The 14,258-nt window shown below is 30.7% G+C and overlaps 2 protein-coding genes across 2 annotated transcripts in view; both read right to left on the minus strand.

The window, feature by feature from the left end:
• Nucleotides 1-1,266: 1,266 nt before the first annotated feature.
• On the minus strand, nt 1,267-14,245 carry Rpn7 (regulatory particle non-ATPase 7). The gene is made up of 4 exons (XM_014423223.2): nt 14,242-14,245; nt 4,532-4,554; nt 4,300-4,449; nt 1,267-2,396 (listed from the first exon to the last, which is right to left on the minus strand). The coding sequence occupies exons 3-4, from the start codon at nt 4,447-4,449 to the stop codon at nt 1,344-1,346; spliced, it is 1,203 nt and encodes a 400-aa protein (XP_014278709.1). The 5' UTR covers nt 4,532-4,554; nt 14,242-14,245; the 3' UTR covers nt 1,267-1,343.
• LOC106682395 (odorant receptor 43b-like) overlaps nt 7,162-14,258 on the minus strand; it is a 9,078-nt gene continuing 1,981 nt past the window's right edge. Inside the window, exons 3-5 of the mRNA XM_014423216.3 lie at nt 10,503-10,607; nt 9,135-9,290; nt 7,162-7,344 (exon numbers count right to left, since the gene is read on the minus strand). Of these exons, the coding sequence (XP_014278702.1) occupies nt 7,291-7,344; nt 9,135-9,290; nt 10,503-10,607 (315 nt within the window). The 3' untranslated portion in view covers nt 7,162-7,290. The remainder of the gene's footprint in view (nt 7,345-9,134; nt 9,291-10,502; nt 10,608-14,258) is intronic.

The following is a 14,258-nucleotide window of genomic DNA, read 5'->3' on the forward strand; positions in this document are numbered from 1 at the left end:
CACCCTATCCCTCTCCTTTTCAAAAATAATTGTTTTGTATTTTTATTTAGTGGCATAAAACTGGTCACTCACTGGATATCAACACCAATAATTTTTTATTTATTTGTTTTGATTACTTACATTTTTTTTTTTGTCTGTTTGATGTTATATTTGTGACAGTAAACCTTTTGATTTTAAAAACTGAAATACTAATTTTATCATTGTCTCTAAGGGTTTTTGAAATATTTGGGTTTAATCTTAAGCTATTAATGTGTGACGTGAAATATAGACATTTCTCAAAGATATTGCTAATTGTCAAATTGCTACAACATTTCGAGGGCATTCGTTTTGTGATAAGAGTGAGTGAGCTTCGTGTGACCTATTCTCAGCCTAGTTAATACGATCTCCTCTCTATGATATTTACGGCTAGAAGTACAGCAGTGCTCAACATCCTTTTTAATTTACTCCTTCGGCTTTATTAAAATAATTGTTTGTTAAAACAATAATAAATTATTTACATAAAATAATTAATTTTTAAAGACGTTTAAGTTCAAATTTTAAGCACCTTTTAATAATTTTGATGAAGATAAAACATGTTTCCATCGCTGAAATAATTGTTTTGTAGAGTAGCTATTATGTTCCAAGAGATGTATAGTTTTCAGCTTATTCGAAAAATAAGTTGTTTTTTTTTACAACTTAATAGTCCATATTTTTTAAAACCCTACTTTATTCCAAATCAACATCATTAAGAGAAGGACAAATAATAATTTCAGCTACATGGCCATTGAAATTTCGGAGATACAGTGATCAGTAATCACAAAATTATGACAATATGTTGTTAAAAAAAAAGATATACGAAAAAGAAAATAATTTTCTTAGAACCTACCTTCCTTCAATTCTACAGCTCATAGAATTAGTTGTAAGTCAAAGTAAAAGATAAAATTAACTCTGATCAAAGGTCATATAATTCAATTTTTAAAGTTTTAGTAAAAAAAAAAAAATAAATATTCTAAAACTTGAGTTTCTAAAGCAAATTGTCCAATAATACTTTGTGATACAGGTTAAGTCTTAAATTTACAATAGTTAGCAAACCAAATTATAAAGGTTTATACCGCTAGAATTTGATTGACATTGTATAGACTTTACCTGTAGTAGAATAGATATTTTATCTAAAGCAAAATTTAATAAACTTGACTTGCTACATATTCCAAGTACAGCAAAGTAATAAAAATACAATATTAATGTTCAATCAATCACAGACAGGTAAGTTACAAGGAACTAAATATATACAAACGAAAAAGATTTATTATTTAGTAAACAAAATACATTAGCTTAAATTAGATATAATTTGAAATAAAACTCTCCTAAAAATCCATAACCCTGGCTAACTTTTTCAGTCTATTAAGCAGAATGTCACCCCTTTTGACAGTGGTCTTATACAGGAGTGAGCGATCGAGGTCGAGATCGGATGAATCCTTGACTCGGAGAGCTTCATCACTGAGATGGACACTCGTAATTACAGAACGGGCCACAGAATCGATTTTACATTGGAGTCGACCTGAAGCGGCAAATTTGGCTACTTCACGTTCAATGAATTCACAAGAAACACCGAATGCCTCAGCCATATAGTCTAAAGAAAGCGAGCGATAGGCTTGTAAGATTTGCTTATAAGCTCTGAGCCTCATTTCTTGTACATAGTGGCGATAATGTGGATGAAGGAGAGGATCACATTTCATATCAGATTCCACCTGCGCTAATGCAACAAGAAAGTCCGCATAATGACCATCGTAAAGTGACTGGAAGTACTCCTTCAAGTTTCGATATTGAGAGTGAAGTGCCTGAGCCATGACACCATGGTGCATAAGCTTCTTCTTCAATTCGCACCTAGGTAATGCTATCATACATGATAGTACAGTATACTTAATAATTGTTCCGAAGTCAGCAAGCTCGTAAGATTCGAATGTGGGTACAACATCCACAAATAGTTTTGCAGCTCGCAAATAATCCCTTACTGCAAAACTCCACACTCCCTCGTAGGCTTTCAATTTATTTCTCGAACTCCAATCCCCTTGCCCTTCGATTAGTTCAGTAGCTTTTTCGATAGCCGCAGTCATCCCTTTGATATCGCAACCATGGAAATATGATATCCTGAACAATGCAAATACAGCATCAATACGATGAGTCTTAGGGACAGTTTTGTCTTGCAGCTTGCTATTGGCTAATGCACTGGCATTTTCCTTGTCTCCGATGCTACATAAGTAGTCTAACTTTGCTTGCCATAGGCCACTCACTTGCTCTTCATCTTCAATAACTGAATTCTCATGTTCTTTTTCTAGCTCTGCCAGTCTTACTTCATTATTTTTTGCCATATGTGCACACAAATTTTCATCCACTGCCCATCCAAGATCATTGCAAACCTAAAACATATCACAAATGCTTAGTAAATAATTTTCATATATGGAATTTTCAATCGACAATTAGTTAATTTTATAAAAAAATAGAGATAATTATTAAATAATATTATTATTAAATATTATAACCTAAATAATAAAAGACATTCATTTTTCAGAATCTACTCACAGACATAACTCAAATATCATAACCTAATTTAATATAAACTCATAAATATTATTATTTTGTTTCATTTGCTTAATAATAAGTCTACGAAATCCAGAAAAGTAAGTGGAAAAATGTAGAGCTGATGCTACATTACAGAAAAATATTGTTATTCTATATTTTGAACTTGTACAACATTTCGGGATTTACCTGATACTCATGTACTATTGTATCCTCATAATTGTCAATTTTATCAATTTCTATTGTGAAGATTTTATAGTCATTTACATATGTACAGTTTAAATTTTTTTTTTCAACTACATTATATAAAAAAAAAACTAATGAAGGACATTAGTTTAAATAATGTAGTTGTAAAAAAAAAGTTTAAACTATATGTATATAAATGAAAAAATTTCACAATAGAAATTGATAAATATGAGGATACAATAGTACATGAGTATGTGGTGGATCCCAAAACATTTTACCAAATATAGAATATCAATATAATATTCTAATTGGAAGTTTTCTTCATCTCAGCATTTTTAAAAGATTCGGTCCTTAAAAAGAACAATATTAAAACCAACAAGCTAAAACGTTTTAAAGGTGAGATAAGCCCTAGCCTAATTCTAGGATTTCAGGGGTAGGGAAGATTGGGAAGAATTTCCTTCTATTATTCTTCAGTCCTCCATTAGAGGAATATATTAGAAGACATAAGATATGACGGATTTAGATTACAGAATATAGTTAACAAAAAACAAATTACGACTTGTCATTTCTTAAGAGTAGTTACTTCTTAAGGTAAAAGGTAATATGGTAATTATTTAATTTCATTTCTCCAAAATAGGCGTAAAAAAAATATTTCTTGATTGTACAAACCTTTTAAAAATGAAATAGCCGTTCATTCAACAAGGAATTTTTCCCTCTTTGGGGATGTACAAGATGGGAATGGACATAACATAATATTGAACGAGTAAGAAAAAGTTCATATTTGAAAACAATTTAAGAAGACTATTCAAGAGAATCTTCGTATTTATATCCCAAGAGTAGATCAAGGGTTAAATGTCAAACCTCAGAACTATACTATAACAGAACTACGTAATAATTTTAGGGCCTTAATAGAAGTAGAAATATTAAAGAATTAGACGTATTTTTAATGTAGAGATTAGATGTAATTTATCAATTAAGAAATATTATATCCCCCCCTCAAACACTTGTAGCCATATCCTATATTTGTATACACAATGTGTGGTATGTGTTCTTTTTGAAAGATGACTTCAAAAATTAAAACATTAAAATGTTTATTGGGTATTAAGTAAATATAAAATATATGCTCCATTTTGTATTGTTTCTAGTTATAGAGTTCAGTGATGCTATTACATATAATATCTAATATTTATATTTTTAATATCTATAATATTTTAATTTTGTAATATGTATTCTAATATTAAATTAAATATACAGGAAATGAATCTTTCGTTTAGTTGCGGCTGCATATCAAGTGTTTTTTTTCATAAGTCTATCCACATACGAAAAGCTATTATTTAAAAATTATTATAGGAGCATCTCGTTTAGATAAGTTTAGTTTTTATTTTAAAAGTTGAGACCTATTAGAGGAATATTAAAATTTTGAAAAAAACTAAATAAGTTTTTGGTGTAGAATTTTAATTTTCTAAAAACGTTTACTTTATAAAAGGAGATATAACAACTGTTAAATAACTTCTCATATGGTAATGCAAAATAGAAATTAAGAAATCATATACATACCTCCTTATAATAAGGTGCCATATTCCCTGCCTTAATACCATTAATAAGTTCTTCTTTCAAAGCAACGTCTCCCTTATACTCCGGGAGACTTAAAGCAAACTTTATTTGGGATAGCTTCATATATGCTGGTGTAACTCCTTCGTTATCCATCTAAAAATAGATTTATCAGTAGTATTATAGAAACCAAACATAAAATATTACGTATAGACATCAATAAAACTGTGTATTCTACCTCGAAAGTAAAATTTTCTAATCACAAAAAATGAAAACACTTTAGTGAGTTCCCTACCAAATACAACTTGTAACCACTGATAACCTCCCGATAAACCGTGACAAAAGCAACTTTGTTCAAATCAGTGTTGTTAATAAAATAAGAATAACAATATAAACGAAATTTAACCAGATATTTATTATAAAAATATGTTCTTAGTTAAAAAGAAATATAAAAATAAAAACCTTTCTGTTGTATTAATAAGAGCTTGCAAAAATTTCAATTCACGCCGTTTTAAGCCCGATGAAGCAATATGTTATATCGGTTAAGGTAGAAAAGTTGTCAGAAAATTATGGGGATAATAATAATAATTTATTTATTTGTTTATGGGGCAGCCCCCTTACAAATATAGTTAGCCTGTGAAACACACGAAATAGATAATCAATTGTAGTAATTTTACAAAAATGATGAGTTAAAGATCGTTTATATAAACTAATAACAAACAATATATCCAAACTGGGCTATCCACATTCGTTAGAATAAAACAATACAACAAAAACGTCACTTCATATTTAATAATATTAAAAAACAAAACAAAAACTATACTTCCTATTGGGATGATAGGTGTTCAGCTCTAAGCAAAAGGTTTTGAGTTACATATATAAAAAACAGCTTAAGGTCCAATCCTGAGGGTACAGACAGAAATTCATACTGATTTCGGGTAATATTGCTTAGCTTCGGCATGTATCGGATTCGGTTTTCATGATACAATTTGTCAAAAAATGGAAACAATCCTCCAGTGCCGTTTCATCACAAGCTGGACAAAGCTTCTGTGGGTCCAAAGTATATTTGTGTGGACTGACACTTAGAGTAATTACATATTTACCGGAAAGTCGTAGTTGGGCAATTATTCTCAAGTAAGTGAGTTAAAGGGCAACTGATTTCTAGGTAGGTTTGAGGAGCATCCGTTTTAACGAAGACCCTACCGTACAACGGTTATAGGTCGATTCTCGTAATAACAAGGGGTCTTTATCCTTGATAAATTCCCTGTATTTATCCAAGATCTCCCCCATTCTAATTTTGACACTTAACGGATCATTAAGTAGTATCGGGTCAAACATTCCGAAGCTTTCCAATATGTTTCTTATCACTATTTACGCAAAGCAGCGTTGTACTACACTTTTGCCACTTGCCGCAAATCTAAAACTTGTACAAATGCTTAGTAAACAAACGATGTAATAAATATTGATATCCACACGCTTGTTTTGTTCTTCTGACTTTAGTCAACTATCACATTGGAATTACACTACTTTCATTATAAAAACAAAAACAAAATAAAGATAGTCAAAATGAACTGCTTACTATCCAAGGTGTAGTAAAAGAGCCCAAGAGGAGAAAAAAGGCAGTTATTTCACCCCATTTTTTTATTACTTTATTGAAAACTACGTATAATTACTAGTCAAACCTGATGAGTCTGCGAATTTAGTTAAGAGGAATAAAAAATGGCGGCTGTGTATGTTAATGGATTCTGACGGAAAAGTGCGTTCTGAAACTATTTTATTCTTTAGGGATTCTAAATTTTTCGAACTTTTTGCACGCAAATCGTCAAAAACTAGAAAATTACCTACTGTTTTAACCATCCTTCGGATTAAAAAAGTGATTTGTATGAATTATTCTTAAAGTCTTATTTACTATCAAAATCGAATGAAATTGTTAAATAAAAAATAACAAAAAAAAATTGAAATATTTGTATTTAGTGTTTAGACGAGTATTGATTGTAAAAGGAAAACGTAAAAAAAAAAATACAAATATTTTGTTGTTTGTTGTTATATCAGGTAAATATATAAATTTTATATATGTCTAATCATGGTATGCTGTGATTGTAGCAACCCAATGTATTTGGGTAGTGTGGCTAAATAAAGCATTTCTATCTATACATCGTTGGTATGTGGCATCTAGGGTGTTTTTTTAAGCCCGATAGAACTTGAAATTGTAAAAAATAACACAACAAATTAAATTGTAATCAAAAATTTTTTTTTATTCGAAAGATCAATACGTGACATTAACATTTGAAAATGATTTCGGGCATATGGGCACCGCGGCTGTTCTTGACGAAGCGCATTCTGGACGTCCAATTTTGGGCCACTTTTTCGAGCACTGCTGGCCGTATGTCACGAATAACACGAACAATGCTGGCCTCCAAGGCGTCAATTGTTGCTGGTTTATCAGCATAAACCAGTGACTTCACGTAGCCCCACAGGAAATAATCGAGAGGTGTCAAATCGCACGACCATATGCGGCAATTTTGCTTATTAACAAACCCGTTAAGCCAAAAATGCGCCTCATCGCTAAACACAATTTTACAGAATGCGCTTCGTTAAGAACAGCCGCGGTGCCCATATGCCCGAAATCATTTTCAAATGTTAATGTCACGTATTGATCTTTCGAATAAAAAAAAAATTTTGATTACAATTTAATTTTTTGTGTTATTTTTTACAATTTCAAGTTCTATCGGGCTTAAAAAAAAAACCCTATATATCGACTACAGCAAGTAAAGTAGGGATAAGACCTGGATTCTGGCTGAAAAGGGTCTATACAAGTAAATAGATGACTACAAAATGTCTTATATATTGTTCCATAACAGCTTATTATGTTACAAAATTACAGCTATATAAAACTCAAAATATACATATAAACAAGTTATTTTAGTCCTCGAAGAAGTAGCCATATCAGCGTAATGAGCGTGATATAAGTTTATTAATGTTGTTTTTCTGGATTCATTATTCAACCATTCTTGATATCAAAGCAGACGCTGAATATGCAAACTGGAATACCTAAAATAAAAAATATATTAACAAACAAATAATAATAATAAAGGCTTGGCGACCCGAAGGTTACCGATATTACCAACCGAATTTCTAGCCTTTCTCATGGCTAAGAACAAAACAAGATAACAACCAATGAATACAGAAAATATAAACAGAATGACATAAAGTAAATAACTTCAATTTATTAATTCTATACTGTAAAATTATTCATTTTATGTCATTCTGTTTATATTTTCTGTATTCATTGGCTGTTATCTTGTTCTGTTCTTAGCCCTGAAGAAGGCTAGAAACTCTAGCCGAAACGTTGGCACAATTAAATAGGTTACACCAACTTAATTGTGTTTCATTTTGACCCACCCCCTACCATCTTCTCCTCGTATGTCATCCGTGGTCAACTATCTCTCATAATTAATTTAGTTTTATAGTTTAATTGTCCTCACCCAATAATACCAAATCGCCAGCGTAGCATATACCAAGCACCGGTATTTTACCACCTTGTCGGTATATAACACATTTTAATAACGTATTTTAGTGTTGGATGAAATAAGATAAGTGATAAAGAATCGCCTTGTTTTAAACCCGACCAAACCTTGAACTTCTCAATATAATGGTTACCGACACCGATTACCACAAATTTAAGTAAACTTATACCAGTCGATCCAAATAACCCATTTACACGCTTGGGAATGCGCGAATTTGCCTAAGTTTGACAAACATACAATTTAAAACATTAACCTTTTTATGGATCCGTTTGTTATTAAGCCCTACAATCTTAAACGCTCATTTTATTCGCCACATTCTACCACCTGAATTAATTTTACTGGAAGCAGTTCACGCAATTAGGCGTTATATAGCCTTCTAAATTTTCCTGTTTACACGTCCTTTGGTCTGAATGTTTTACGCAATACTTTATTTTCGATATCCCTAAGACGCTGTTCCTCCCTTTATATTAAAGGCTACCTTTCGCTTTGGAAAATAACAGTAGAAAGGATTTTCTACATTCCTATTTTTTCATCAATTTTTTTTCTGGTTACCGTTGACTTTAAATAGCTTTTACCCACTTAGTTCTATTTAGTTTTATAATTATGAAAAAATGTTCATAAAATACTTTTTTTTGATAATTTATTTATTGTTATTTACAACTGTAAAAAAATATATACAACAATAAACATGTCGAGGATTTATTCATTGACCAGAACTCCAATAACATTTCAAGAGAAAAAGATTTCGAGACCATATTCTTTTCAGACGCCTAGGAGGATTATTAGGTAATGAAGGAGAAGCCAGGTTAGGAAAAAGTGGGTTATGGCGGTTGGGAAGTTTATCATGGAAGTATTGGTACCTGGTTCTGGTCAAATCGGCAATATATGGAACATGGGTCCTGATGGATGATTTGATTTGTGAAAAAGTAGGAAGCTGTAAGGATTGGATACGAGAGGAGTTCGATAGTATAGTGGAGCCCCAAAGCTCAACTCCGTATCTCCTGATAGGCCTTTTAATAGTCATGTACATCAGTCTTTTGTAGCGGATTGGAAGTTTAGACCGTTTGTTTAGTAAATGTTGTAATAGTCGAAATCGACGTGCAGTTTCCTGTCTTTTCATTATCGAGGATTTCATGTCAGTCGTTTGTCCACATATAGTCCTAAATAACGGATCTGTTAGACAGAAATAAGTGGGGGTATTATTAAAGGATACTGTAGGGTAATACTGATATTAAATTTTACCCATTGGTGTTTTATGAATATTAGACCGGTAAACTGGTATTTCATGTGAGCAAAATAAGATGTACTACTTACACTCATTAATGTTTCAACGTTGACCGGATACATCTTGACAGCGATGAGAGACATTGGTTTTCTTGAACGGATCATTATCATTTGAATCGTGTCCCTCGATCTCTTGTCTGAGGTGTACCATTCGGAGCTGTAGATGGAAAATGCGATGTTTGTGCTCTGGAAAATAGCAGAAGGCACTGTTAAAATTTATAATAAGTATTTATTTAAACATAATTTGTTCAAACTACTAACAACACTCAGTTTATTTTTCCTAATTCTGAAATAGAATAAAGCCATTTTGATATATAACATTCGCATTTAGCTTTCCTTTACATGTATGAAATATATAGTAAGGGGATAGTTATCCTGAATAATAAAGCATACAATCTTTTCAAAATAAAGTCCTAAGAATTGCAATGGATGCTCCTTGGTTTGTAAGAAATAGCCAATTGCATCGGGAATTACAAATGAAATCGATAGAGGATTACATCGAAAAACGGTTCATGAAGTTCCTCTCCCAGGAGCAGTGACCTACAACTTGAGGAACCCAACCAAAGCCCAAAGATTAAAACCCAGGCTGCTGCAGGACATCCTGTTATAAATTCTATATTTATCAATTCCATTAGTTTCATTATTTATTTTTTCTCTTCATTTTTTTTTTCAAATTAATTTTTTTCCCCCTTTATAGGGCAAATTGTGAGGTCTACGAATGTCATTGTTTTTGTTATTAACTTAATTTTCTCTCTTATTAAAAATTATTATTTCTATCTATTTATTTTATCTTAATGTTTTAGTTTTTTTTTTTTTTTTTTTTTTTTTTTTTTTTTTTTTTATAACGTTGTATATAGTTAGGGGTGTCTTTTGTACGAGACTATCCCCCCCCCCCCAAATCAAATGCTAAAAAAAAATATAACTCTTACATTAACCATGCAAGGGGGAACAGACCGATCTAGTATTAAATAAAAAATAAAAAAAATAAATAACTGTTTTTAAATGTACCAGAAATTATTTCACCTCAAGATGGTAAGTGACAGTTGTGTAATCTTTAAATTTTCTTACCAATATGTAAAATATATCCCAACATTAGAAACCGCACACATAGTGAAGGAAAACGAGAGAGGATACCGGGAGATGATGGATATTCTAAGAAATGAAATCACGGAATCTAAGGAATTGTTCAAGTACAGTTATAAATTTGCGTGTAATCTGGGAAACATGATCATTTCAGGAGATGTGTTGGTAGAAGGTAGTTCCAAGGTGTCCAAAATTAACTATTTATGGTTTTCTTTTTGTAAAAAAAACTTTAAAAAATTTAAAAAGAAATGTTTCAAACAATTATTATAATTTCTATTGAAAATAAACTCATAAATGTGTTAGAAATGAACTCACCGAGGTCTCCAACATAGTCGTTGCAGTACAGAGGAAAATGAACTCGGCAACTTCATACAGTAGGTACAACATGTAGTTAACTGAGACGACTGCATCTTTCGCTCCCTAGTAAACAAAATTTTTATTTAAAAAAACATCTTCAATACTATTCAAATATTAGAAAACCTTATTAATATTTCAAAATTTAAAATATTTTCATATTGGAAGAAGATAGTTGACCACATGAAGTAGATTGTAGGAAGATAGTCCAGGTGGCGGTCAATAAAGGTATTAAAATAGTAACAGAAAACTATTTATTGTTAACCAACGTCACCAGAACTCCAACACTCAGAATAAAACTTCTCGACGTTTTTCTAGTTTGCCAACGCCGCCATATTCCTCACCACTTTCTTCTCCAGCCCAGACAAAGCCTTGCAAAGTGGGGCGAAACGTTGGTTAACAATAAATACTTTTTTCTTTTACTAATTTGATACCTTATTTATCAAATCTATCAGGGCTAAGAACAGAACAAGATAAGAATCAATGAATACAGAAAATAAAAAATAAAATATAAACAGAATGACATCGAGTAAATTAAGTAAATAACTTTATTTTATTGATTCCATTCTGTACAATTATTTACTTTATGTCATTCTGTTTATATTTTCTGTATTCATTGGTTCTTATCTTGTTCTGTTCTTAGCCCTGAGGAAGGCTAGAAATTCTAGCCGAAACGTTGGCACAATTAAATATGTTACTTAATATGTTACTACCCAACCATCTTCTCCTCGTATAAGTCATCCACGGTCAACTATCTTTCATGATTATGTATTTCCGCTCTTTCAACCAACATAATAAAATATAAATTTATAATCTTAATATTTTCTTGAGATTGGTAATTTTTTAATAAATAATTCAAACACTATCCATTATAGTCTCAAAACCTTTTTATTTCTCTTATACGTCCAACGTTTCGGCCAATCCGGTCATTTTCAGGGACAATCTACTCAATACCACTTTGAAAACATATAATTTAAACCACTCTAAAACTTCATGCAGGCTATTCTGCCCAGGTCAAAAATTTAATATCTAATTAGTCAATTATCAAATTAAAACACAGTCAAATTTATTTATCTGCAGACACTATTAATAAACGGTTATCACAAAAATTTATTAATAGTGTCTGCAGATAAATAAACTTGACTGTGTTTTAATTTGATAATTGACTAATTAGATATTAAATTTTTGACCTGGGCAGAATAGCCTGCATGAAGTTTTAGAGTGGTTTAAATTATATGTTTTCAAAGTGGTATTGAGTAGATTGTCCCTGAAAATGACCGGATTGGCCGAAACGTTGGACGTATAAGAGAAATAAAAAGGTTTTGAGACTATAATGGATAGTGTTTGAATTATTTATTATAAAATATAAATTTAATGCCCCTTGGGGGTAAATATTAATTTAAATAAAGAAAAATTTTTCAAACAATTTATTTTATATCTTCGGTTCTAATTTGTCTAATTAGATTCGGTTTGCGATTTACATGCTTTTTCTTCAAAATGTTCCCTTTCACGGGAACTTTTAAAGATAACGAAATCCCCGTTTTCTCAAGTAGAAAAAAGTGATGAACAAGATTAAGCGTTTTTTGGTTTGTAGCTCAGAAAGTATACGTTTTTTCACAGTTATTGTATATGAATATAATCGGGGTAAAGTAGGCCAAGAATTTTTTTTTTTTTAGTAAAATCAAATCATACTCGTTCACAGTTTCCTCTCAAGCCCCTAAATATTACATTTCAAAGAAATTAAAAATATTAAATTTTTTTACATTGATTTATTGAAGGATTTTGGAGAATGTTCAACTTTTTTTTTTTAAATGTTCCCTTTCACGGGAAGGTTTAAAGATAATGAAATCCCTGTATTCTTAAGTAGAAAAAAAGTTATAAACAAGATTAAGCGGTTTTATGTTTGTAGCTCCGAAAGTATACGTTTTTTCCACTTATGTATATGAATCAATCCGTTTGTTTCCGAGAAATAAAAAAAAAAATTTTTTTAGATTTTTGGATTCTGGAGGACGTTCATAACTCCCCTTTATTTTACCCTCCTCTTCCTTCGTTAAGAAACGGTGGAAAGCTGAATGTCTGCTCTTTCAGCTTACATAAACTAAAAATAGATTGAATGCCCTTTTAAGGGTGAAATATGGGTTTCAAAAAGGGGGAAAAATCACACGTTTTAATTTATTTCTTCGGTTCTAATTTTTTTTAATTAGTGGAAGATTATTGATTGACCGTGTGTATCGATGAATGGAATATGGTCCGGGTGCGGTAAAAAAAAACTCAAATAGTAAATAATTATAATATTTCTATTGAGCCAACGTTTCGCCCCACGTTGCAGGGTTTCGTCATGGTTAAAAAAGATACAAACACTTGACATAGTGAAATGATAATGATAATGAAAAAAGAAAAAAGAAAAAAAAAAATTAAAATCAAATGATGAGACAGAGTGTCTTTGACTTCTGTCAAAACAGATATGCATTCTGTCTCATCATTTGATTTGAATTTTTTTTTTTATACTTTTTTCTTTTTTCATCTCTTTATTTGTACTTTCTTTAATATTTCTTCTCTTATTTTATCTCTTATCTATCTGTTACTATTACCCTTTTCATTTACTATTTACAACCTTTAATTTTTCTTATTATATCTTACTTTTCATTTTATTCCCCTGTTATTTTCCACTTATGTTTTTTTCTTTTTTCCTTTTTGTAACTATGTGTTTGTATCTTTTTTAGCACTGACGAAGGCCTGCAACGTGGGGCGAAACGTTGCTCAATAAAAATAGTATAATTATCTACTATTTGAGTTTTTTTTTTCCGCACCCGGACCATATTCCATTCATTTTTTTAATTAGATTCGGTTTGAGACCTTTTCTGCAGTTTATAGAGCCTTAAACCACTGCCAAGTTTGGTGTAAATTGGTTGAATCATGTTGCAGTTAATTCTATTTTTATTATTTTTCATAAGAAATCGATGGCCATTACTCCCTCCGTAGGGCGAAAACTTTGGGCCTTAAAATTTTATTTTCTGATTTTTTCGAAAATTCGTATTAAAGGGTTTCTCCAGGTGCTAAATACGAATATCACCTTTATTTCACACCTAAAAAATCATTTTGATAGGTCAGTCAACATAATGGATGAATAAAATATTTGAATGAATAAGAAAAAGTCACCTAAATCGGACCAGTTTTAACGATTAAACAGCTAATTTTGCAGTTATTATTTATGTTACTATAGTTACCGCCTTATCACTTCATCTATATATTAATTGATATCAAAGTTTCAATAGTGTTCAATTATTGTATATACATCCTCAAATATAGCAATGGCGAAATATTGCAATGTCAGCTAGTTTTTTATTTATTAATTTTCTTATTTATAATCGTCTTTTACAATATTTAATATCATTTTATTTTTAACCTTTCCTCCAATTTCTTTCTCAGGTCAATACTTTTTGTATGCACAATAGTTGTATATTTGAATATATTAACTGCCCCATTGCATATTTGGAGATGTTTTTATATTGTGCATATTTTTAGAACATATTTTAAAATTTTGATTGCATATTATTATTGCGTAATCAACAACCTCTAGTTAAGACAACTTGACAATTGATTAAAATATTTATTGAATTCTGATGAATGATCAATTAAAAGAAAAAAACAAAATAGAAATTACATACGAAAAGTATATACAAAGAATTCATTCACAAGTCCAGAAAAATAAATTTC

The sequence above is a fragment of the Halyomorpha halys genome, unplaced genomic scaffold, assembly GCF_000696795.3.
Source record: "Halyomorpha halys isolate HHAL.00 unplaced genomic scaffold, Hhal_1.1 Scaffold410.1, whole genome shotgun sequence".
Taxonomy (NCBI): domain Eukaryota; kingdom Metazoa; phylum Arthropoda; class Insecta; order Hemiptera; family Pentatomidae; genus Halyomorpha; species Halyomorpha halys.

Coding starts and splice junctions, on each gene's coding strand:
- Rpn7 (XM_014423223.2), bottom strand. CDS start 4,449: ATGGATAACGAAGGAGTTACACCAGCATATATGAAGCTATCCCAAATA. Junction 2,397..4,299: donor TGGCACCTTATTATAAGGAG/GTATGTATATGA, acceptor GATATGTTTTAG/GTTTGCAATGATCTTGGATG.